Source organism: Rhinatrema bivittatum, chromosome 3, assembly GCF_901001135.1.
Source record: "Rhinatrema bivittatum chromosome 3, aRhiBiv1.1, whole genome shotgun sequence".
Classification (NCBI taxonomy): Eukaryota; Metazoa; Chordata; class Amphibia; order Gymnophiona; family Rhinatrematidae; genus Rhinatrema; species Rhinatrema bivittatum.
Genome location: NC_042617.1, coordinates 252,208,914 through 252,235,547, shown reverse-complemented (window position 1 = coordinate 252,235,547; position 26,634 = coordinate 252,208,914). Strand labels below are relative to the sequence as shown.

Sequence of the window (26,634 nt, the reverse complement as noted above, 5' to 3'; positions counted from 1 at the left end):
TCCAAGGCTTGTCCCTTCGTCTGTTAACCTTAAAGACTGTTCTTGCTGGCCGTGTGTTCGGCCCGCCGTATCTCAGAGCTACAGGCACTGTCCTGCCGTGAGCCATTCCTCAGACTCACCCCGGGGACCATTCAGCTACGCACGGTCCCTCCTTCCTCCCCAAAGTGGTCTCACACTTCCACCTTAACCAGACCATCTCACCACCTACGATGGATGGCTTAAAGAAGTTGGAAGAAGCCCGTAGTCTGCGCCATCTCGACATCGGCAGACTCCTATCCAGATGCCTGGAAATGTCGGAACCAGTACGAAAGACGGACCACCTTTTCGTCCTTCACAGCGGGAAGAGGCAAGGGGAAGCGGCCTCGCGGGCAACCATTGCCCACTGGATCAAGGAAGTCATCAAGGCGGCCTACGTAGAAGCGGGAAAACCACCACCTCTACAGGTCAAGGCCAATTCTACCAGAGCCCAGGCGGTTCCCTGGGCAGAAACTAGAATGCTGTCGCCTGCCGAGATCTGCAGGGCAGCAACGTGGTCCTCCATCCATACCTTCACCAGATTCTACCATCTGGATGTTCAGGCTCAGGAGGACACAGCATTTGCAAGGCCAATCCTAAGTGGACCACGGGCAGCCTCCCACCCAGTTCGGGAGTAGCTTTTATACATCCCATTGGTCCTGAGTCCATCTGCTACACGCTAGGAAATGGAGAAATTACTTACCTGATAATTTTGTTTTCCTTAGTGTAGACAGATGGACTCAGCAGCCCACCCTCGGCTGCCGTTATACAGGGTCCTTCAACGAATCAAGGGTAAGCCATGCTTTCATTTACATAGGGCATCCACCCTGCTGGGTGTCGACGCTTTCAGGTTTAGCACACTGGCAGTCTCCAGCTATAGTCAACCAACCAGTTCAAGTTAATCAAGTTTTTAACCTTCTAACAAAGTTATCTAAGTTAACCATATTAAGTTAATCAATCAGTCAGTCACACATATATCCACAATGCTTTGCAAGGAAGAATACTGAGGAGCTGCACTTCCTGCAGGGGTATATGTACTAGGGGCTGACATCAGATTGAAATCTGATCCGTCTCCAACTGCTAACAGGAGTACACTATACCCATTGGTCCTGAGTCCATCTGTCTACACTAAGGAAAACGAAATTATCAGGTAAGTAATTTCTCCATTTCAGCAGTAGTCAAACTCAACAATACATATCAAAAATGTTTACAAAGAATAAACCCACTCTGTCAGGTTATATACAATGACAACAGCAACTGTAATTAAACTCAGCTTCTGCCTTTTTCTGAGTCTCCTGACTCCATCTGTTGTTCATCCTCTCACCCCCCTGCACAACTTAATAAACACATCCTTTAATCCTTATCACACATCACGCAAAAACCACATTCCTCATCCACACCACCATTCACTGTGTAGCATAGTATCTTGAATGTACTAATTATTAGTAGAATAGCTTCCTTTTTAACCACGTCATTTCAGCGTATAACAAATATGTGGATTGGCACAAATTGTATCTCAACTTGTCTTTTTTTTTTCCCCCCCAAGAAGACGTATATTGTAAAGAATTTATCCTCTGTTTTTCTTTTACAACTAATAAGTCATAAAACGTAACCCACGCCTGAGCAAAATCATTTGACACTGCCCGATGATGATACATCACTTTAATTTCCACCAAAAATAGATTGATCATATTGGCTTGCCAGATGAACACTGGAGGCACTACATCTATCCATTTATGCAATATAGTTTTACAAGCCAGTTGTAAGGCTAAGTATCTGAACAAATCCACCTCTTTGTCCAGGTTTGATACTTCAGCTTTATCTCACAAGAAGAGCACAAACGGGTTTTTTGGAACCTTAAGTCCTACACATCTTTCCACCAAAAATAGTACTTCATTCCAAAAAGATGTTAAATTATCACAAGTCAGTAGATTATGTACCAGAGGACTTTTGTCCACAGTACACCAAGAACACAACAGTGAATTTGACAACTTCATATGATAACATCTGACATATCGATATAAGCACCAGTTAGGATTTTATACACCATTTCTTTCAGGCTTACATCAATATTGTAACTGTGCAGTAGCCTAATGCACCTCTGAAGCAACCCCCTCTGTCACACAATCAAGTGTTCTGCTCAGCATTTACTTAATCCCATGACCATAGAGAAGGTGTTTGCAAAAATTATACCATAGCGATATAGAGTTCTGCCTAAATGTACTGTGTACAGTTCTGGTCACCACGTCTCAAAAAGGATATAGCTGCACTGGAGAAAATGCAGAGAAGGGCGACCAAAATAAGGGGCATGGAACAGCTTCCCTATGAGGAAAGGCTAAAGAAGTTAGAGCTGTTCAGTTTGCAGAAGAGACGACTAAGAGGGGATATGATAGAAGTCTAAAAATTCATGAAAGAACTTGAACAAGTTAATGTAAATCGGTTATTTACTCTCTCAGAAGGACCGGGGGCACTCCATGAAGTTAGCAAGTAGCGCATTTAAAATAAATCAAAGAAAATTCTTTTTCACTCGGCACATAGTTAAGCTCTGGAATTCATTGCCAGAGGATGTGGTTATAGAAATTACTGGGTTTAAAAAAGGTTTGGATAAGTTCCTAGAGGATAAATCTATAAACTGCTATGATGGTAATTAGATCACAAGCTACTATTGCTAATTATCTAATGTTTAGGTACTTGCCAGGTACTTGTGACTTGGATTGGCCACTGTTGGAAAGAGGATACTGGGCTTGATGGACCCTTGGTCTGATCCAGTATGGCATGTCTTATGTTCTGTAATCTTTGTTTAGCTCTGTTGGCGACCAATTTAGTGATTGCACATAATGTCTTGGTCGTAGAAAAGCAAAGAATGTTTATTTGATATTCCAAATTGCTTGCAAAGTGATGCAAAATTGTGACACGTTACTGACTCGCTATTAAACAGGTGCCAAATACATCTGAGACCAGCATTCTTCCAACCTTAAAAAAATATATGGCAATATTCCGTGCCAGGAACAAAATGATTGTTTCCACAAAAGAGAAGAAGCATGGAAATCTTAGCACAGTTGACCCTTCCACCTGGCCCACATCCATGCCATGACCACTGGCCATAGAAGGACATTATTTTGTGGTGTTATATGTCAATGAGCCCTCATTGAATATAATATAGAGGGGGGCCACAGGGTTGTCATACCTTGTACCATCTCAGCCACACAATAAATATATTTACCCTGACTCCATTCCCCCATAAAGCACAATTGACTTAAGTTATAATATCGCAAATTTGGCATTTATAGAGTTTCTTCCTCTTTAGGATTTATTAAATTTATCAAAGCCTATGCATGCTCTCCTCCTTTTCCATATAAGGTTACAAAAATAGGATCTTAGCACCTTAACATCTAATTGTCAACCAACAAGGGGAGCATATGTAGCCTATATAAAAAATTGGGAAGTGTTGTTTGGATGAGGGCATATCTACCCATAAAAGAAATCGGGAGATCTTTTCATAGTAGCTGATTTCTTATCAATTTGGATAATTGCACTGATATTGAGTTTGTATAAATTAGAGAGATCTCTGGGCACCCAGATACCCAAATGTTTCAATTTCCCTTGTTCTCATGCAAACAGAAATGTACCCTGTCATCTCCGTTGCATCCCTACATCCAATGCTAGAGCCTCCGACTTAAGTTTATTTTAAGCCCTACAAAATCTTGAAAGTTCCCAAATATTCGCCCACGAACAGGATCCCCCCCCAAAATAAAATGTCATTGGCAAACATTATTTCCAGCGGCACTTCTCAGACTTTAATACCACAAAAACGTGTTTTTTAAAGAAGTTTAATTGCCAGAAGCTCTACCGCTAGGATAAAAAGCAAGGGGGATAAAGAGCATCCCTGCCTGACCCCAGGAGGAAACTTACTTTACCATTGATAGGTATTCTAGCAGATGGCTGAAAGCTTTATATAATAACCCATGTTAGAATATTGCCCTGCATACCAAAGTGTCCCAATGCCCTAACCCTATTTTTCCATGCCACTGAGTGAAACGCTTTTTTCAGCATCCAGGCTCAGAACCATGGAACTCTTAGTCTGCATCTGGGACAGAGCAGCTGTCAACTTCCTGACAATACGCACCCCATGTCGGCCTCTGCCAAAGCCCGTTTGATCCGGATGTACTATCCTTGAGAGCACTGAGCCAGTCCTATTTGCTAAGATACCAGAAAGTAATTTTAGGTCTGTTTATCAATGAAATGGGGCGATACGACTCCACCTCGCAGGGGCCTTTACCTTTCTTGGGTAAAACAAGAACCAGTGACTGATTCATCTCCCGCGAAGAACCACCTCCTGCTAATAAATTATTATAAACCTTTGTCAGAACAGGGAGAATTGGAAATTCAAGAATTTTATAGAATTCAGACTCCAAACCACATAATCCTGCATCTTTTCCCAATTTTAATTTCTGGATTTCTGCAACTACCTCAGTATCAGTAATTTGGGAATTTAATGAACTTGCTTGTTTCTCTTCTAATTTAGGCCAGTGAAAGTCCTTAAAGTTGTCTTGGACTGCTTCATGCACACGTTGAACACCATACAGGGCTTGAAAAAAATTCCAGAAATCTTGCCTCTATATGTTCAGAGTGTTTTAGAATACGAGCCTTGTTTTTAATACCAGTAATCGACCTCTGCCCTTTAATGCGCACCAGGTTAGCAAGCAGTTTGCTCGCTTTATTTCCGTATTTACATAACTGGTACTTGAAGTATGTTAGACTTTTGTGCTCTTAAAAACAGCAAATGATTCTCCGCCCCTTTAGTTGAGCTACTTCTTTCTTTGGATCTTCAGATGTGAGTTGATGAGCTGCCTGAGCTTTTTGCAAAGCCTTGGTAAAGTGAAAAGTTTCAGCATCCCTGCTCTTATTTTGTCTTGCCTCATGCAATAATATAACCTGTCATCACTGCTTTACCTGCTTCCCCTAAAGTTGCTATAGACAGCTGAGGTGTTTGATTTAAAGTCAGGTATTCTTTCAATTTGTCTTGCAAATCGACTCTAAAGTCAGGATCCTGATACAACATGGGGCTCATCCGCCAAAGGATTTCTGAGCCCCCGAGCCTAACTCTAAATAGTAACCATAGCTTGATCAGAAACAGCTATGGCACCTGTACTGGCTTTAACCAGACTAGAAAAAAAGCCATCCAATATGACAAAATAAACTGGTCTAGAGTAACTGTTATGGGGGTTTGAGAAAATGTAAATCCAGACTCACCTGGATGTAAAACCCATCAGGCATCCTGAGACCCAATTTCTTACATAGAAAATTAATTCACTTATTCTCATCCCCTTTTACTTTAGGCAACGATGGACCGTGATCACACAATTTGTTGGCCATGATGTTAAAATCCCCTCTTAATATCAGTTTGTAATCCGAAAAATGTAATAGTGATGCAACCATGTGCAAGAAAAATTTGTGAGTAAATGTTAGGGCCATAACATTTCACAAAGCAAATTTTTAGTTAGAGAACCACATACTATGACATACAGGCCATCAGGATCCACAAGTTGTTTCTCTATTTGAAAAGGAAATTGCTTGTGAATCAGCACTGCCAGCCCCCTCTTCCTCCCGGAGTAGGAAAAGAAGTAGCACTGTCCTTCCCATTCTCTCTTCAACTTAACATGTTCAGTGTCTGTAAGGTGAGTCTCCTGCAGAAAAAACATGTGAATTGAATTTTTAAAAAGAGATTAGTTTCTTGCACTTCACAAGCGAATGAATGCCATCCACATTAGGTATGACTAGTAACTCCTACCATTATTATACCATACAGAAATGATAGTCTGAATGGTCCACTTCAGTGAAACATTATATACACTTGTTACCGAATGGGTGTTCCCTGCCCAGAACACCTGAACATTACAGAAATTGTTACTTACATGATCGATCTTCAGCCATTCCACCAGCAAACCAGACTGATTCCTTTTCCTCATACTTGTCTACACAGCCATACATCTCACACACACACCCCAAACCCTCATCCAAAGCCAAAACAACCCCAAGAAATAACAAAACAAGCCCTTGCTCCCCAAGGGACCACACACCAATCCTGTGCCATCTCTTATATCATGTGTGCCCCAGCATCCCCCCACCTCACCTCCCACCCACCTACTATAATGTGTACAGAGCAAAAACATGACAAACAATTCTTTGAAACATATCACAACATTAAAACTGTTAGAAAAAAACTATATTCCGTTGGTAACTTCATGGGAGTAGTAGTACTTAGCGGAATTTTAATCATTGTACGCTTTTATTTCCATGCCCTTTGACTACTATAAAGAATGTTAAAGCTGGTACGGCACAAGGGACTAATGAGAAAAGTTCAGTTTCTCTCATCAACATTCTTTCGAGGGTATTGACACCTCTTGCCAGCTGTAAAAACTCGGAAGTGGGAAAAAACTGCTGAAGCCCAACATATTGCAGTAAACATCTGGGTTAGCTGCCAGTCTATATTCCCCTGGCATCTCCCTGGCAGCAGTAGTGCTTAGCAAAATTGAAATCATCATACGCTATTTCCATGCCCTTTGACTATCATAAAGAATGTCAAAAGCTGGTATGACACGAGGGACTAATGAAAAAAGTTCCATTTACCTCTTCATCCTTCTTTTGTGGGTGTTGACACTTTATTACAAGCCGGCTTTAAAGCTCAGGAGCAGAGAAAGCTATATGAGCCCGCCATATTGCAGCAGCTTCTGGGTTAGTTATCGGTCTATATTCCACTGACAACTCTCAGACACCAATGGTACTTAGAAAATTGCAATCCTCATACGCTATTATTTCCACGCCCTTTAACTACCATAAAGAAATTTTAAAAACTGTTATGGTACGAGGGGCTAATGAAAAAAAGTTCCATTTCCCTTTTCATCCTTCGTTCGTGGGTGTTGATATCTTAGTACAAGCCAGCTTTAAAACCTCAGGAGCATAGAAAACTACATGAGCCAGCCGTATTGCAGCAAGCTTCTTTATTAATTGCCAGTCCTCATGGTGCTACTACAGCTGGGAGCTTGTTCACAAATGCTTTAGCCTCTTCTGCCAACTCGAAAAATCTCCCAGCGCCTGCATGTTGAATACGCAGCTTAGCTGGGAATAGCAGCGCAAATTGAACTCCTTTATTATGCAGATCTGTACAGCTCGGGGCCATCTTCTTACATAAAGCCACCATGTGTTTAGCATAATCTTGAAATAGAAGCAGCTTGTAACCCTAATATTCAAGTCAGCGATGTTTCCAGTAAGCCGCAAGTATTTTCATTTTATGGGCTCTGTATAGTACCGTATGTGTGCTATAACTGACTGCCTTCGATGTTTCTGCTCACCGCTGCTGCCCATTGTATGCACCCTCTCACAGCAGATCTTGTGCTCCATTGTAGTAAGGCCCAATTCTGCAGGAAGCAAATCTTTTATAAATTTAATCAGCTCCTCTCCCCTGACCGATTCTGCAGCCCCAGGACCCTTAGATTATGTCAGGACCTGTTTTCTTGATCATCTAACTGGACCAGCAGTTGGGCATTTTGAGATTGCAGCTGGGCTGTTTGGGCCTCCGCCTGCGCCATCTTGTCTTCCTGGGAAGAAATGCAGTTTTCAGCGGTTTCAATCCGCTGTATGTGACTCTCTCCGTTCTTTATTTCCTCCATTGCGGTCTGCAGCTTTATAAGCCTTTCATCCAAACTCTGGGTGATACGCTGCACGATATCATCAGGATTAGCTAGGGCCTCTCTGTCTTTCCCTTCAGCGCTGCCATGTTATGCTCACCAGCCTTAGCTTTTTCCCGTGTGGCACTACACTGTACTGCTCATGCTTTGATGCAGGGACGTTGTTGCCGATTTCAAATACTCCCAGCATAACCAATGATAGAGTACATTAAAAAAAGGTGGGCTTAAATTATATTTGAACTGCATGTTTTCGTATGCCTTGTGGTGGATGCTGCAGGAGCTGCATCTGCCCGTGACCATTCAGCCCACTACCATACTGGAAGTCTGGTCCTGGGTTTTATTGTGTCTGTGCTAGATGTAGTTCCCTGGGCACTCGCATATAAACGGCTTCTCCAGAAGGTGTTGCTATTCTGCTGGAACCCTCAGTGGGAAGTTTTTCAACGCCATCTACCCCTGCGGAGGGGGAATCCATGTCTAGAGTCTCCTGGTGGCTTCCTCGGGCCAATTGGGAGCTGGGTGTGGAGTTAGAGATTCCAGATTGTGTCATAACCACTGATACCAGCCTGACAGGATGGGGTAAATGGTGCAAGGCAGTGGTCAGCTGAGGAAGCTTTGTGTTCCATTAATTGTTTGGAGATGCGAGTGGTTCACAAGAGCTAGCGTTTTCATCCTCTAACTTGAGCGGGCAGTAAGAGTCCTTTCGTACAATGCAACAGTAGTGGCTTACATCAACCGCCAAGGCAGGACAAGGAGTCAAATGGTGGCTCAGGAGCTTTGTTTGCTGAGTGGAACAGCATCTAGTGGTCCTAGCAGCTTTAAATGTCACCGGGGTGAGCAATATTGAAGCGGATTTTCTTAACAGGAATGTGCTGGGCCCCAGAGAGTGGGAGTTATCAAAAGAAGTGATAGTTTTCATTCACGCCAGGTGGAGCGTCCCCCTGCTGGATTTGATGGCATCAAGGAAGACGGCCAAAGTGCGATGCTTCAGTCGTAGGCAAGAGGTTGGAGCAAAAGGTCTCAGTGCTCTAGTCCTTCTGTAGCCAATCAAGATCATATTGTATGTTTGTGGCTTCTAATTGACAGGGGTCTACAAGTGATCAAAGCTCATTCAGGAAAAGTTATCTTAATAGCTCCAGAATTGCTGTGGTGACCATGGTTTGTAAATTGGTTAAATCTGAGCAGGGGCGGACCTCTTCAACTGGGCTTCTGCCAGAATTCTTCATCGAAGTCCAGTTGTCTTGGAACAGGCAGATCGCTTTTGTCTCATGGCTTGGCTTTAGAGAGGAAGCTTTTGAGATTGAAAGGTATTTGGGGGGGGAGGGGGGCGCTCTAATGCAGCTGCAAAATAACTGCCTAATTTCCTAGCTCTCTGAGATTCCTGATAGAATCAGCTGCCATCACTCACTTTCGTTAGCAAGTTTACCCTCACTCAATATTCATCTTCATCCCCATGATGTCTGGATCTAAATCAGGCAAATTTGAGGCTACATTTGCAGTTGCTGCGGGCACCAAGCGTTCCAAACAGGACCCTCCATCTCTGGAAAAAGGTACACAGCAAAAAAAAATATGGCGACAGCGGATCTTATCTTGGAGGAGCTTAAACAACTCGATTATGCTGTAATCTAATATAGATATCGCTGCTGCGATTAAAATAAAGGTGACATCCTTAATGCAGCAAATCTCGGCATTTCAAGATCGTTTAACTGAAGTAGAACACAAGACTGCATCATTGACTGCTAATGTGGAAGCATTGCCGAAGGCAATTCACAAAGTCAAGTAGCTTCAATGAGACCTTGAAGGTCTTGCCTATCGGAACCAAAGAAATCTTCACATCTTTGGGAGGGGGGGTCCTGAAGGTATGGAGGGACAAAACATGATTGGTCTTCTCACTACTGTAACATCAGTTCTCCAATGGACAGCAGGATGCCAGTCATCACAAAATTGTTCCTCCCCCTCTTGGAGTTAGTTTCTCCAAGTCTTGGCTTTATCATGGACTGTGAGGGGGGGCCCTGCCTGGGAGGCCTGGCAGTGGCTAGTGCTGGCATACACAGTAGGGCATGCTCAAAGATTCTAGATGATTTGAAATGAGTTATGTGCTGGCCTCTGTCCAATGTCACCTATTCGTAAGTCTAGCATCCTGCTATCTGTCTGAGAGTCAACGTTATATGTAAATATGAAAAATTATTCAGCCTTAAGGAGAAGCCATGGAGAAGGGAAAGTGACAGTCAGATACCTCAAAGGTAAAAATGCACAAGAAGGTAACCATGTTTGTGCTAGGAGGAGAAGTCATGACAGTGATAAAAGGAAAGGGTGGTGGATGCAGGGAACAGTCTTTCAGGGGAGGTGATGGAGGCCAAAATACCAAGAGAAATTGCAGATGAGCTCTGAGGAAATTTTACAGGCAGGCTTTTTGAGAAAATGTTTAGAAAGACTCCCAGTCTTTTGTCCTAGGCCCCTTTTTAAGACTCCCTTAGGCCTTATTGACTCCTTCATGTAAATGCATAGGATCCAAAAGTAGACAATGCATTTGGAATTAGAATGTTTTTTTTCTTAGCAAGCATATTTACAGCATAGCTGACGTGGAAAGGAATGCTGGCAGACACCTTGTTGACCAGAATATGCTGCTGATTTGGAGACAGTCTGTCAAGGCTATAGAGGCTTCAACAAGGTCAGGTCTAGCTGTGTCAGTTAATTTCAACAATGCCAAACAATGTCCTGTATATTGAGCAATAGCAGCTCTAGTCTCAATTATAGCTTAACAGTATCCATCTTGTTTTACTGTGACTCCATATGTCTTGGTTCAATTAGCACACCGCTCTTTTAATGGTGACATGGGCTAATCATGATGTAGTACAGCAGTGCAATAAAGTGATGGCCACAGCCAGAGGGATGCTGGGGTGCATAGGGAGAGCCATAGTCAGTAGAAAAAAGGTGATACTACCTTTAAAGTTGTTGGTGAGGCCTCACCTAGAGTACTCTGTCTGGTTTCTGGCCATACCCCAAAAAGAATAGGGATAGACTGGAGGCAATTCAGTGAATACAGGTAAAATGGTGCAGGGTTTGCACCAAAAGCCATATGAGATGAGTCTGAGAGGAGTGACAGAGGGTATATGATAGAGATATTTAAATGTATTTATTTTAAACTATTTATATCCCATTAATAGCGAACCTGTCATACTAGGGCGGGTTACAAAATAATGATACAACAAGAATCACAGGTTTTCTTCTTGTGCATTATTTTTTCAGTGTAAAAGAGGCTGCAGAGCTAGAGGACATGAGATGAAGCTCTGAGTGGGAAGACTTGAGAACATCAGGAAATATTTAATGGAAAGGTTGGTGGATGCCTGGAAGACTGGGAGAAAATGAGAAGTAGAACAGTGGGCCAAACTAAAAGGAGCAATTACAAAGGCAACTAATCTATATGTTAGAAAAGTAAACAAAAAAAAAAAAAAAGCAAGAGAAATAAGAAACATATCTGGTTCCCAAAGTAGGTGGCTGATAAAGCAAAAAGAACAGTGTTTAAGAAATATAAAGGATCCCAAAAGGAGGAACACAAGGAAGAATATCTGGTGAAACTGAGGGAGACAAAAAGTAATCAAGAATGCAAAAAGTCAGGCGGAAGAAAGGATTACCAAAGAGGTGTAAAGCAAGGTGACAAAACATTTGTCAGATACATCAGAGGAAGGTCCAAAGTGGTATAGTGAAATTGAAAGGTGAAAAGGATCAATGTGTGGAGTGACGAAGAAATGGCAGAAATATTAAACAAATACTTTAGTTCGGTGTTCACTAAAAAAATACCCTGAAGAAGGACCATTGCTAGTTAACAAGAAAATGGAGGGGGGGTGGAGTAAATAAAACTCCGTTTACAGAAAAGAATGTATGGGAAGAGCTCGGAAAACTGAAAGCGGACAAAGCCATGGGACCTGATGAGGTTCATCCCAGGATACGGAGGGACCTCAGATGTGCTGGCAGGTCCGCTGCATGATCTGTTCAATAGATCCCTGGAAACAGGCGTGGTGCCAAGTGATTGGAGAAGAGCGGTGATGGTACCGCTTCACAAGAATGGGATCAGAGAGGAGGCTGGAAACTACAGGCTAGTTAGCCTCACCTTGGTGGTGGGAAAAGTAATGGAGACGTTGCAGAAGGAAAGAATAGTGATCTATCTACAGTCAGAAGAATTGCTTGACCAGAGGCAGCATGGGGATTCACCAGAGGAAGGTCCTGTCAGACAAATCTGACTTTTTTGATTGGGTGACTAAGGAATTGGATTGAGGAAGAATGCTCGATGTGATCTACTTGGATTTCAGCAAAGCTTTTGATATGGTCCTGCATAGGAGGCTTGTGAATAAAATGAGAAGCTTGGGAGTGAGCGCCAAAGTGGTAACCTGGATTACAAACTGGTTGACGGATAGAAGATAACGTGTGATGGTAATTGGAACCTACTCTGAAGAAAGAGCGGTATTAAGCAGAGTGCTGCAAGGATTGGTGTTCATTATCTTTGTGAGCGACATTGCGAAAGGGATAGAAGATAAAATTTGTCTTTTTGCGGATGATACTAAGGCACGCCAGAAGGAATAGAGAGAATGAGACGTGATTTAAGGAAGCTTGAATGGTGGTCGAAGATATGGCAGCTGGGATTCAGTGCCAAGAAATGCAGTGTCATGCATCTGGAGTGTGGTAATCCAAAAGAGCTGTACATCTTGGGGGTGAAGGGCTATTGTGCACAGAGCAAGAGAGGGACCTTGGGGTGATGTCTAGAGATCTGAAGATGGCAAAGCAGTGTGACAAGGCGATAGCTAAAGCCAGAAGAATGTTAGGCTGAATAGAGAGAGGAATAACCAGTAAGAAAAAGGAAGTGATAATCCCCTTGTACAGGTCCTTTGTGAAGCCTCACCTGGAGTATTGTGTTCAGTTCTGGAGACCGTATCTCAAAAGGGACAGAGACAAGATGGAGGCTGTCTAGAGAAGGTAGAGAAAAATGGTGGGGGGGTCTCCAACAAATGACTTAGGAGGAGAGGTTAAAGCATCTAAATATGTATACCGAGGAGGTGCAGGGGAGATATGATACAGACCATCAGATACATGAAAGGTTTTAATGATGTACAATCGACAAACCTTTTCTGTTGGAAAGAAATCAGTAGAACAAGGGGTTACATAATGAAACTCCAGGTAAGACTACTCAGAACCAGCGTCAGGAAATATTTCTTCATGGAGAGGGTGGTGGATGCCAGGAATGCCCTTCCGGAGGAGGTGGTGAAGACAAAAATGATGAAAGATTTCAAGGGGGCATGGGATAAACACTGTAGATCCCTAAAGGCTAGAGGATGGAAATGTAGAAAAAAGTGCATGGGGTAACTTGCTGTTGTGGCAGTTACTACCCTTAACCAATAAGTCTACATACTATTGATGCGATTCTATTATTGCTGTCTGCTTTTACGACAGGGGGGAATTAGATTCAGACAGCAACCAACAAGGACCCTGACTTTGATGGTTTGGGAAACTAAGTAAGGGGGGGTGACTTGTATGGCACAGCAAATGCTACCATAAGCTTGCTGGGCAGACTGGATGGACCGTTTGGTCCTTTTCTGCCGTCATTTTCTATGTTTCTATGAATGACCTTGTGATAGAGACAAATAGAGCAGCAGAATTAACAAAAAAACCAAATCCCTGGTATAAACACAGAGGATCCTTGAAGACATGAGGATAGAAATGAAATGATGGTTTAGCCCATAACAGAATCTGCATTATTTCATCAGGCCTACAAGAATGCATTGGGATAATTTGAATGGAGTTGCAGTTTACAACCCTAAACAGCATTAGTATGATTACATTGGGCTTCCAAGAAAGCATTAGGGTAAATCTTCAAGGAGTGGTGGTTGCAAAACCATAAACAGTGGTACAACAGCACTGGGATGACCTGCCTAAAGGGACCAGGGTTAAAAGCTAAGCGTCAGTGAGCATGGTTGTTGCTGTTCATGTGATTCTGCAGTAATTTCACATTTAGTACAAGGATTAAGATTCTAGGCCCAATTCTATAGGCTGAAGACAGCTTGTAAAAGTTAGCATAACTCTTGCTGATTACTGAACCAACAAAGATGGAAGCTGGAAAAACTACTGAATTTGACACAAGTAAAAAAGCAATTGTCAACAATGTATGAACGGCAGCTTGTACATCACTTGTAGGTTTCAATAACTTGTGAAGACCTTTGCTTATTCCCTGAGCTAACAGTAACTGGAGATACAGACCAATGTGAAGAAATAATGGTACAGAATCTCCAACCTACAAAGCTAAGTGGAAAAGTTCTGAGAAGTAGCCCTGCTACACCTCACTAGTTACAGGTGATAGATTTCAGAAAAGTACAAAGTTAGGCCCCTGTCACAAAGCATGAGCAGTCTGGTCTCCAGTTTTCCTCTGGCATAACTTTATTCTTAACAAATCAAATAGAATTCAAAACCTACTTACCTTGCAGTATGTCCTCCCTGGGCCTGTCTTGCTCTCCTCTGAGCCTACACTTTATTCCTGCTCAGAGGAGACACTCTGAACCCAGAATGCCCTGTGTAAGGTGGACTGGGCCCAGACTGCTGAGACTGGTCTGTTAAGGTGTTCTGAAGGTTTCTATAGGGCACTCCATCAAAGCCCCTCATCTTACTGAAAGGTATACAAACTGCAAATGACTGAGCTAATTCCTCTCTCAAAACTGGTAACATGGGGAAGAAATAGTTTTGTTTTGGTTTTTTTTTGTTTTTTTTTTTAACTACAACATAACATTGGTGGCTGAGTGGAGGATTATTGGAAAACATAAAAAGAAATAAAGGTGTCTGGATGCTGGCTTAAATATTGGGTGTTTAAGAAGCAAAGTTGAAGATGGCAAAATCTGAAATGACTGCAAGTGGAGATGGTGGAGGCCATCACAGAGGCAGACTTTGGCATGCTTGGAATGGATGTGGAGAAAAGGCTTGAGAGGACAGGTAACAGACATGGGGAAAGGTGGAGTTATATTAGGTCACATAAGGGATTTTTCTAAATGCATCTACACAAATTGAATTAATTTCAAATAATGGACTACTTTGACCTTTAACTTAATTCACTATGCTATATTCATACTTTTTCCATCGATGACATGAGGGTGACATCTAGTGGCACCAAATGGACTTATCTCTCCAAGCTAGTAGAACTTTAAGCTCTACTGAGCATGTGTGAGAGTTCCTGTGCAGGCATTGCCTCATGAGTGTCTTCATTCATTTTTTTTGTCTGAGAACATACCTGTTTTTCTCTATAAATCCTAAAAACTCTTTTATTGATATCTTTACTTCAGTTTCTTCTTCTAAAGTTGCCCTGCTGCCTCTGCAGCCCCATAGCAGCACTTTTCAGTGCTTCCCCCTCCCCCAAATCAGAGAATTTAAATATGAAGTGTAGCTGCATGAAAAAAAAAAGTTTGGACAAGTTCCTGGAGGAAAAGTCCATTAACCATTATTAAAGTAGAGTTGCAGAAATCCACTGCTTATTCTTGAGATAAGCAGCTTAGAATCTTTCTACTCTTTGTAATCCTGCCAGGTACTTGTGATCTGGATTGGCCACTGTTGGAAACAGAATACTGAGTTCAATGGACGTGTGGTCTGACCCAGTAAGACAAGTCTTATGTAAAACAAATAAGTCTTCAATAACTTTCCATGGTTAGAGAGTTCATTAATATGGGACCCACAGCGTAAAAAAGTCTCAAGTCGGCCAACCGTACCTGTTTCACAAAATGTATATCCAGAACTCTTCTCTCAGTTGAACGAAGTGCATGAGTGGAACTGTGGATGTGTAGCTGCTGGTTAATCCGTGGCAGAAATTCTATTAACATTTTATGAATTAGTAGTAAGACCTTGTATTGTAAGTGCTCAGCAACAGGGAGCCAGTGCAGCTGTTATAGCACAGGGAGTATTTGTTCTTTTTGGCTCAGGATGGATATCAGTCTTGCAGCAGAGTTTTGCAGAATCTGTATCGCATGCGGCACATTTTTGGGTAGCCCAAGAAGCAATGCATTGAAATAGTCCATTGTTGGTAACACAGGCACCTGGACTACAGTGTGAAATTCCTGATGCCCCCGTAGGGGACACAATGGTCTCTGTAAACATAGTTTATAGAAACGAGACTTGATAGCCTTGATCAAAGACATTTTCAGTTGGGAATCGAGTGTAACACCCAAACTTTTAACTTGGGATGAAATTGGAATGATTAAGTTCTCGAACTTAGAGAATGGAATCCTGAGCTTATTAGATCTCTGAAGAACCAATGCCTCAGTTTTTTGTAGATTAAGGGATAATGTTACATGTCAACCACTCGTGTACTGCAGATAAACAAATAGGAACTCTTCAAAAGTTTTCTTCCAACTTGACACCGGAATAAAACATTGGATGTCAGAAAAAATTTGATAGAACCAAGCCCAGGAAGCAGCTTGCATAAGAGGGTCAGATAGATGTTGAACAGGGTTGAGGACAGTGCTGATCCCTGTAGAACACTTGTGTTCAATGGATGCCAGTCAGTGTTCCGAGGCCAGGCTTATTCTCTGTATCCTGTTTGATAAAAATGAAGAAACCATGCGAATACAACTCTGCCAATGCCACAATCTTTCAGTCTAACAGAATGGTTGTCAGTATCAAATGCTGCAGAAATGTCCAGGCACACCAATAAGTTGGGAATGGTGAATAAAATGGAAAATGTCGTAATGTCTTTGTATCGCTCCATGGTGAAGACTGCATTTTGAGTACTGTGTACAGTTCTGGTCATCATATCTCAAAGATATAGTTGCACTGGAGAAGGTACAGAGAAGGGAGACCAAAATGATAAAGGGAATAGAACAGCTCCCCTATGAGGAAAGGCTAAAGAGGTTAGGGCTGTTCAGCTTGGAGAAGACTGCTGAGGGGGAGATATGATAGTCTTTAAGATCATGAGAGGTTTTGAACAAGTAGATGTGAATCTGTTATTTACACTTTCGAATAATAGAAGGACTAGTGGGCATTCCATGAAGTTAGCAAGTAGCACATTTAAGACTAATCGGAGAAAATTCTTTTTTCACTCAATGCACAATAAAGCTCTGGAATTTGTTGCCAGAGGATGTGGTTAGTGCAGTTAGTGTAGCTGGGTTCAAAAAAGGTTTGGATAATTTCTTGGAGGAGAAGTCCATTAACTGCTATTAATCAAGTTTACTTAGGGAATGGCCTCTGCTACTACTGGCATCAGTAGCATGGGATCTTCTTAGTGTTTGGGTGTTTGCCAGGTTCTTGTAGTCTGGTTTGGCCAGGATGCTGGGCTTGATGGACCCTTGGTCTGACTCAGTATGGCAATTTTTTATGCTCTTATGTCAAAGTCATGTTTGGCATCTAGGCAGAAGAGCAGCAAAATCTCAGTATTGAGGGATTTTCGAAAGCAGAATTGGAACTCATCCAAATCATGATTAACCAGAAGGAAATCTAGCTAGCTCAAAACTATGGACTCAATGATTTTAGACAGGACAGGTTTCCTGCTTCACAGTTCAGTTTCCAGTGTCCTGCTTGTGTCTAGTTTCAGTGTTCCTGTTCTGTCTCTCTCTCCTGATGATTCTCTAGCTCTTGAATATGTCTCCACCCTGCATCTCCAAGTAAGCATCTTCTCTCCTGTGTGGCCTCACTTGCTAAACCCAGACCTCTGACATGCAGGAGCCTGTCTTGGTTTCTGAAGAGGATTTTCTGTCACTTTACCAGGCCAGAGGTTACATCAATTGCACACCCAAATCACAGACTTGGTGCAGTGTTTCTTTACCTCTCTGCCCAAGGAGACAAGGAATTTTCCAGCCTCTCCTCTCCACGCTCACTATAGTGATACCACAGACAAGAGTCTCGACATTACCTACAGAGGGGTGCATTCATCATCAGAACTCTTGCTCAGGATTTCTTCATAGTCTATTGCAGTGGACTCGAGCAGATCAGAAGTGTTAGACCAAGCAGCTCCTCTTCCAAATCAACCAGAAGATCCCAGTTCATCATCCTTGAAGTGCTAGGTAAGTGACCCTATACCTTTAGACTTTGGTGATGACTATACTGGCATATCCTCCGATCCTCTTCTCAATCTTCCTGACCATACCTCACCACCAGAGGATCTGAACTATTCTAAGTTTATGGAAAAGATGGATACTATACTGGGCGTCCATTTTTGCCAAAACAAGAGCCCCAATCCGAGCTCCTCGGGCTCCTTCAAATACTGGGCAGTCCATCCAATTCACAACATTCTCAGATGAGAATTTATTTATTTATTTTATTTAAAGTCTCTTTTATACCGATATCCGTTCGCACATCGCATCGGTTCACAAAAAACAAGAACTTTTGGGCGGAGCCCTTACATATAACAGAGAAATACAATTAACTTTTGCCTTACATATAACTGAATAAATACACTAAACAGGGGGAGTGGATAATACTGACTAGGCAAAGCAATATCAATAAATCAATAAATAGATACCACAAACTATAAACATAACTATATACATAAAATGCAATGTACAAGGTGCAAAAATCAGCGGACATAAGGCATTCTTAGTCATAGATCAATGGATAAATTACAGAGGAATTTTATGTAGTGGGGGGTGACAAGGGGTAGGCTTGCTGGAAGAGCCAGGTTTTCAGTTTTTTTTTTTTTTAATTTGGGTGTGTATGTCTCCAGGTGTATATCATGAGGCAAGGAGTTCCATATGGTGGGGCCGGCGAGAGAAAAAGCTCTGCTTATAGTAGAGGAGAGTTTCAAAGATTTGATGGGTTGGGCACGTAGGGTTCCTTGGAGGGCTGGGCGGGTGGGTCTATTGGAGGTACGGGGGAAGAATGTGGGGAAACTCCCATTTCGGTCACCCAAATGCCAGGATGTTAACCTCAAATTCAGAGTCCAGCAATTACCAGGCTTTGGTGTCATCCAGCTACCTCACCAGTCTGTAATATTCTAATCTGCTCTGAAGAAAGAGAAGATATGCATTCACTCAAATTCTCCTCCTGGAAAAGACCACAAACTTCTAGATAACTTTGGCAAGAAGATTTTTCAAAGTTCTGCTCGTATTGTCATCCATCAATTCTATATTGTGCAGTACATTTAAAAGTTGAAACCTTTACTTGCCACGAAGCAAGGTAATTACTACCCACAACTGCTCCTAGATGCAGAAGAGGACATCCACCATCTACTGTGATTCCATTTCACGTACTTCGTCCACCTCCACTGGAGTTAGACATATAGCATGTCTTCAAGTGAGTAGCATCCTTGACAATGTCCATGAAAAACTAGTGGACCTCCCATGCTTAGGCAACAGTCTTTTCAACGAAAAGAATTGTGAGATGGTCACCCAGACTAAGGATCAGAATGTTGTGCTGCAATCACTCTCGATGGCTGCCAAATAGCCCTCCACTGCACAGCTTCACTTCTGTCTATGCAAGTGACCATATTGCTCAGTAGGGGGAAGAATCCAACATTTCATGGAGGTGTGGGGTCGGATCACCAAGGACTCCTGGATCTTTCAAATTGTGCACTCTGGGTGCTGGTTGCATTTCTCCCGGTCTCCCTCCTGCATTGTTTGGTGCTTCATCTGGATCATCTTTTACTGCAGCTTCGACCGGAGGTCCACTCGCTTCAACAACAAGCAATAGAACCAATTCCACTGCCTGGGGTTCTATTCCCGATACTTCCTTATCCACAAGAAAACGGGGACTGTAGCCCATTCTCAACTTGACACCTGAACAAACCTATAGTCTGAGAGAAATTCAAAATGGACTCCCTTAGCACGATCCTACCTTTATATACAGACGGGCAAATGGATGAGAATATGCATCCTTCAGATACAAGGCAAATGAATACCAAATCCACCTTTTGCTTCCAGGTGGATTCATCCTAATACCAGTACAAAATACTCCTGTTTGGCCTCTCGTCAGCCCCAATGATATTATGAAATTCATTGTAATGGCAGCTCATCTTCATCACCAGGGAATACAAGCCTTCCCATACCCAAACAATTGACATAATAGCGAAATCAAGGAATGAAGTTCTACATTCTCTGAGCTCCACCAGTGCTCTGCTACATCATGTAGATTTTCTGATCAACTTCAAGAAATCAACTATGGAACCCACTTACTCTCAAATTCATCGGGGCTTGTGTAAACTCAATATAGTAAGAGCATTCCTGCCTCCTACCGAGGGGCCGATGCAATACATTGCGCTCAGCCAAGCACACTGTTTAACCTGTAGTTGGACGCAGGTTGTGTAGACGCTACCTAATCTCCTTATGCAATAAGAGGATTAGCGCCTCCACAAATCATGGCAAAAATAATAGCGCTCATCACATACAAATGCATGTTGATGAGGCTATTAGTTAATCACCCGAAATGCAAAAAAAAGGTGGGTCTAAAACGCACGGTTTTGTGCTCAGAAATGTTGTACAGAAAAGCAGAAAATACTGCTTTTCTGTACATCCTCTTAATATCGTTGCAATATTAAGAGGATGTAGAGCGTTCTTTTTTTTGCATCAGCCCCCAAGCAAACACGGACGTTGCTCATCCACAACCTGCTTTCTTCTTGCTCATGTGCAAGACAATTCTTCTTGGACATATGGCAGCAGTCATCCATGTGGTTCCACTAATCTCTATTCATAACTGCTACTTCCAATGGCGTCTATGTTCCCAATGGGATCAACTAACACAACCTCTGTCATTGTTTTCTCTAGCCAATATCACCCATCCCCATTTTTAGTGTTATCTCTATTTATATGTAAATAACTGTTTATATCTGTTCTATGTAAGGGCTCCGCCCAAAAGTTATTGTTCTTTGTGAACCGATGCGATGTGCGAACGGACATCGGTATATAAGAGACTTTAAATAAATAAATAAATAAATCTTCAGTGCAGATCATCACTACGACTATGAAATGAGTTGCGATGGCTCTCAAGGGAACCCCTATTTGATCACTTCCCTCCTAAGTAGTTCTTGCGACAGATGCCTCCACCAAAGGGTGTGGAGCGCATACTGGAACTCTTCGAACACTAGGCCTCTGGACTAGCCGCTGTCAGACATTCTAGACTTGAGAGCAATCAGATATCCTCTGTTAACCTTTGCACAGCTCCTTCAGGAAAAGAGTATCCTAATTCAAACTGTGGCAACCAGGTTGCCATGTTTTACATTAACAATCAAGAAACTGGATCATGGCCTCTCTATCAAGAGGAGACAAATCAAGCTGTTTTTTCGGCCACTTATCTGCTGGGCATTTCCAACACACCTGCAAATCAACTGAGCAGAGTGTTTCAACCACAGGAATGGGGTGTACACCAGTCAGTGGTCATTCTTCAACTTATGGGGTCTACCATCAGTAGACCTGTGACACCTCACAGTAGAACACAAAACTTAAATCAGTTTTGCTCAATTCTACCAAGCGATCAAGGTTAGCTCAAGATGCTTTCCTCGAATGGGGTCAAAGCTTCATGTATGCTTTTCCACCATTATTGCAATAGTACAGAAAGTTCTTCAGGACCATGCTTGTCTAATTCTCATAGCTCCAGCGTGGCCCAGACAGATCTGGTATACACATCTCATGCAAAGTTTCCAGCAGTCGTCCTATACATCTGGGAACAGACCCTGTGCTGTCGATGCAGGAAGACTGAACATTATACTATCACTAACTTTCAGCCCTCAGCTTCATAGTTTGGATGTTGAGTGCTCAGTAACTAAAAGATCTCTGCTTGCCTATTGAAATTGTGGACATATAAGGAATTATGCCTTCAAATGGCGCAGGTACTCCCAAATCAACAAAATGCTTTGGACCCATTTTTCTGTGACCCTACGCATCTCTTGAAATACTTGCTCCATCTTTCTAACTCAGATCTTATCACCTTGTCTGTACAAGTGCACCTCAGCACTACAGCAGCTTACCATATTCAAGTATTTAGGAAATTGATTTTGACTCATTCGTTGACACTTTGCTTCATGAAAGGCCTATGGCATGTCAAACCTCCATTAAAAAAGCCACCTGTTCCATGGGACCTGAATGTAGTCCTTCCCAAACAATAAAACCTCCTATTGAACCACTGGAATTGGATTCCCTAAAATACTTGACATTGAAGGTATGTTCCTAGTTGCAGTGCCTTCAGCTAGGAGAGTTGGCAACTTTCAAGCTCTTAGCCACTATCCTCCATACATGCAGTTCTTCCACAACAGGGTGGTTCTTCGTACTTGCCTGAAATGTCTTCCAAAGTTCATCTCTGCTTTTCATATTAATCAATCCATATTTCCTACCTTCTATCCTAAGCATGAGGGCAAAAAAGCCTTGCATACCCTGGACTGCAAAAGAGCCTTGGAGCATTACAAGAAATGAACTTAACTGCATTGTAAAACCTCCCAACTGTTTGTCTCATACAATCCATATCGATTAGGCGTAGCAGTTCCAAGCAGTCTGGATGAGTGCATTCATCAGTGCTATAGCTTAGCAGGACCGCAAATCATAAACACCGTGAAAGCTCAATTGAAAGCTATGGCTACATCTGTTGCCCATCTTTAAGAAATAGATATTGATATCTACAAAGCTGCAACTTGGTCTTCCGTTCATATCTTTCCTTTCTACTACTGTCTTGATAACTTCTCAAACTGAGAGTAAATTTGGGCAAGCCGTTTGGCAAATTCTGGTCTTGCTGTAGTCCACTGTCATTGGTGATATTCAGGTTGCTTAATAAGTAGACACTCTGCTTCAATTCTCAAGTTGGATATCCCCACATATAATGGCTAATTTAACCTGCTTATTGACAGAAAAAATAGTTTGCTTAACGTAAACAATGTTTTCCATAGATAGGCAGGTGAGTATGCCATGGATAATTTTTCCTATCTGGAGGGGAGACTACATAGCTAATTAGCTCTGATATGGACTGAAGAGACTCACAAGGCAACACCCGTATGAGAACTGCACATGTGCAGTAGAGCTCCAAGTTCTACTAAGTTTGAGAGACAGGTCTGCCGGATGACGTCACCCACATATAATGGCTAATTTATCCTGCTAGCTATGGAAAAAACTGTTTTCGGTAAGCAAACTTGTTTTACCATGTTCCAGGGGGCTCTGATAATGATCAGTGACTCTGGCTTACCAGCATTCAGAATGGTGGACCTTACTAAGCCAGAAGGAGTTATCAAAAATCTCAAAAGCTAAATAACGGAAACAAAAAAGTGTCTTGGGTTATCTGGAACTTAGAGCAAATATGGCACAATCGATTAAAAAATTATTTTGTGGTTGGGTCAGGCCGCCTGCTCCTCGTGTCGACTGGGACTTGGGAATACCGCAGAGGGGAGGCCCAATTTCGTGCAATAGCTAGCAGCTGGATTGAGGGCTCAGGATTGCAGGGTTTTTGAAGGCGTCCTGGTGCATGGCACCCAGCCGAAGACTGTTGCTGCAATGACCTAGCTAAGTGAGTTGAGATGGATGTGAAATAGTGGAATAAAAATCCACGGATAGTTGCCTGTGAAGGTTCATTGAACTAGATCCCAGCCCTTGTTCTGATTGAACTGGAAACTGAAAGGAACAGGAGGAAACTGCTGGGACCTCCCCTAAAAAATGACATGACTAGCTGCTTCTGACATTGCATGATAGCTACCTGCTTCCCTATGTTGTCCTGTGGGAAACGGGAAACAGAGGTGTAGTGCTGAAAGCCTAGGCTGCCTGCAGCTTTTGACTTGTGCCTACCTAGGCCTTCTGGGCTATTCCCCTGTTGCACTGCATTCTCTTTTTTTAAACTGCAGTTTCCAACTGCACAGTAATACATTTCTGTAAAAATAAAACAAAGCTGCCAGTCAGCTGTTTGGTTTTTTATTTTTAAGTGGTATTTTAGCTTGAAGTGCCCTTTATTGCTGTTCATGTGTTAGAAGATATAATCCATTAACATAGAGCTGTTACTGTAAAATGAATTTTATCAAAAATATCACAGATGCCACTTGTGCAGATGTTTTTTAAAGCCTTGATACAGAGATCATTGGGGGTTGGATTGCGGCCAAAACAGTGCAGCTGACGGCTTGCTATTGGAAATCATGAATATTTATTTTTGCTCAATCCTGGTGACTTTTATAACTCAGTTGTGCTCTGCCAGCTGTGACTCCTCCAGGATAAATGTGACCTTAGGATAGTCTCTTTAGTTCTGGCACACAGACTAAACATACAGTCTAATTTCTCTGTCTGTAGATACATAGAACAGATATGCACATATATCTGTTTATTCTAGCTAGCATAGAGAGATATCAGGAATAATTTCATAGTGAAATTTCCACTATTTATACCCCTCATGAATGCATTACCTTGTTTGCTAAATCTCCTGAATGGCTAAGCCACTTATTTTCTGTATTTAGGTTAATGAAATACTACCTACAGTGCCAGGCCACATTTCTCATAACATAACCTTATAGAATCTCATTATCCTGATGGGGTGTTTAAATTAATTGTGTATAAGAAATGTATGCTTTCAGTATTCAGAAAGTCACAAGTCTGTCGCAGCTTTAACTGGTTAGCATTAGTGACTGAATATGTTACACATGTTCTATGTACTTGATCTGAATTTTTCTTGTATGAGCACCATTTACGATGAGTATTTGGTTAGGTGGGAAATACTGTTTAAGCACTCATTTAAACAAAAGAAAAATTTCACTCAGTTCAGAGGAAAGGCTGGTCCTTTTTATTTCTGTCTGATTCCTTCACAAATGTATCTTAAAATCACTTTGAAAACACAGCCACTATAAGCCACGGGCCGTGCAGGTCTGGTTGGAGTATGCACGTGGTTAATGTGAAGTGGATGTGATTCAGGTTTATTCTTTCCTGCAGTGGTAGCATCAGACTGTGCTGTCCTTTTGTCTATGGATGGGAACGCTTGGAAGAGGCACACCAGGTGCTCCATTTTATTTGCAGTAACTTTCAGCATGAAGTTCACTTTCAAATTTGTATTATTGTAGGATGTTCGGTCACATTCACCTTCCTTGCTTGAGGAAAAATAAGGACTTTCTTGTAACTAAATTGTCACAGTTTCTGGTGATTTCCATGCCCCTCTAGTTTTTTAAAGCTTCTATTTCAAGATTCCTACATTAAAATATAAACCCTTCACAGTAGAAAAGAAGAAACATTTAAAATGCACAGAATAAAAAGAGAGCTTTTACTGTAAGTGAATTCCACAGCATATATAATGATACCAAATAGCTTTTATGGCTTTTTTTTTCTCTTTGCTCCTGCTGCAGATGATGAAGAGATGGAAGGAGATGGGATGATTGACCCTGGAATAGAATATATTCCTCCTCCGAGTGTGCCCCTGGTTGGTGGGGGCACATTGTCTGTTAGCAAAAAGAAGATTAAAGTACCAGAGCAAATCAAGCAAGAGATAGAAAGCGAGGAGGAAAAACCAGCAAGGATGACTGCTGATCGCGCTGGCTCCGAAGGCTTGAGCGGGTCTCTGCAAGCCCGTGCACGAGACAAGAGGAAGCCCCTGCCAGAGAAGGCCGATAAGCCCAGAACACCCAAGGATACCCCTCTCAGTCTCTATGAGGAAAAATTGCTTCTGAAGAGGCTGGAGAGGTGCCCCGAGGCCATGGCTGTAACTCCTGAAGCCAGGAGGCTCCGGCGGAAGCTGCTGGTCAGACAAGCCAAGAGGGAAAGGGGGCTGCCACTCTTTGATTTAGATCAAGCTGTGAATGCTACTCTTTTATTGGTTGGAGGGGTTTATGGCGCCAAAGAAGGAAGTGGCAGATTACCGCCTACAGGTGCTACATATCGAACAACTAGCCAGGACTTCCGGATCCTTGATAGATATCAGGTGAGTGTAAAATTCATAAGCTGGTCATAGTTTTCCCTTTTCTTTCCTTGAAATAAAGATTCTGTTGGTCTATGACCTGCCTGCATGCTTCCTATTGTCCTTTTATGGCGACTATCATACCATTTTGGGAAACTGCCAGGTTCTTGTGGCCTGGTTCGGCCTCTGTTGGAAACAGGATGCTGGGCTTGATGGACCCTTGGTCTGAACCCGCATGGCAATTTCTTATGTTCACTATTCAAGGGCACAGTCTTGAAGACACTAGCTGGGCTTTTTGGGTATGATTACACTACACTACCAATCCCAGAGTCACTGCCAATTAAACCAGCCAAAGAAAACATGCACTGTGAGCTTCTAACTTGCAAAAGTGCAAGAATGAATAGATTTTATAAGTTCTGCATTGGACCCATAATTGACAAAGGCCTGATAGTCACAGGGCCTAATTTTTAAAGCATTGCTCGCACTCATATGTGATTACTTAGGCTGCGTGTGAGCGACACGTATTTTAAAGGCTGCTAATTATGTGCATATATCCGCATCCATGACCTAAAAAAAAAGGGGGGGGGGATGGAAAAGGGGCAGGACATAGGCATTCCAGGGCAGGGCTGACAGTTACTTGTGTAAATCTGTATTTTAAAACTGGAGACAGCAGCGCATGGCGGCTTGTTAGCCACAAATGTTTACAGCTGCTCCTAAAGAGTTGTAAGTCTGTAGAAATCGAATGTTAGGGCTAACACGACAGGGTGAGGAGTTCGGGTCAGCTAGGGAGGGTGAAGGCTGAAGAACCAGAGGAGTCTGAATGACCTTAAGATATACTGGGCAAACTGGTGGACTTTAGTAAAACTGGGAATGTATTTTGTGCGATCATGTTTTAAAATCCACCTACTTTCACATGTTATGACAAGGTCCTAAGGAAGATATGCGAAGTACACTTGCTCGAGTATTAGCTTAAAATTAGGAGCACACTTAAGTGCGGTAGGCATATTTTAAATCATACGCATGCAACTGCACGCATGATTTAAAATTCCGGCGTATCTTTGCTGAAGCGTCCGACCACGGCCTTATTTTAAAGTTACCATCACAGATTTATGGCTTGGGTTTTCTAGGCTAGAACCTTAGA

At 42.3% G+C, this 26,634-nt stretch overlaps 1 protein-coding gene across 2 annotated transcripts in view; it reads left to right on the top strand.

The window, feature by feature from the left end:
- Positions 1 to 26,634, top strand: part of KAT14 (lysine acetyltransferase 14) — a 97,358-nt gene that overhangs the window by 41,496 nt on the left and 29,228 nt on the right. For both annotated transcript variants that reach the window (XM_029594469.1, XM_029594468.1), the window contains exon 6: positions 24,946 to 25,517. In XM_029594469.1, the coding sequence (XP_029450329.1) occupies positions 24,946 to 25,517 (572 nt within the window). The remainder of the gene's footprint in view (positions 1 to 24,945; positions 25,518 to 26,634) is intronic.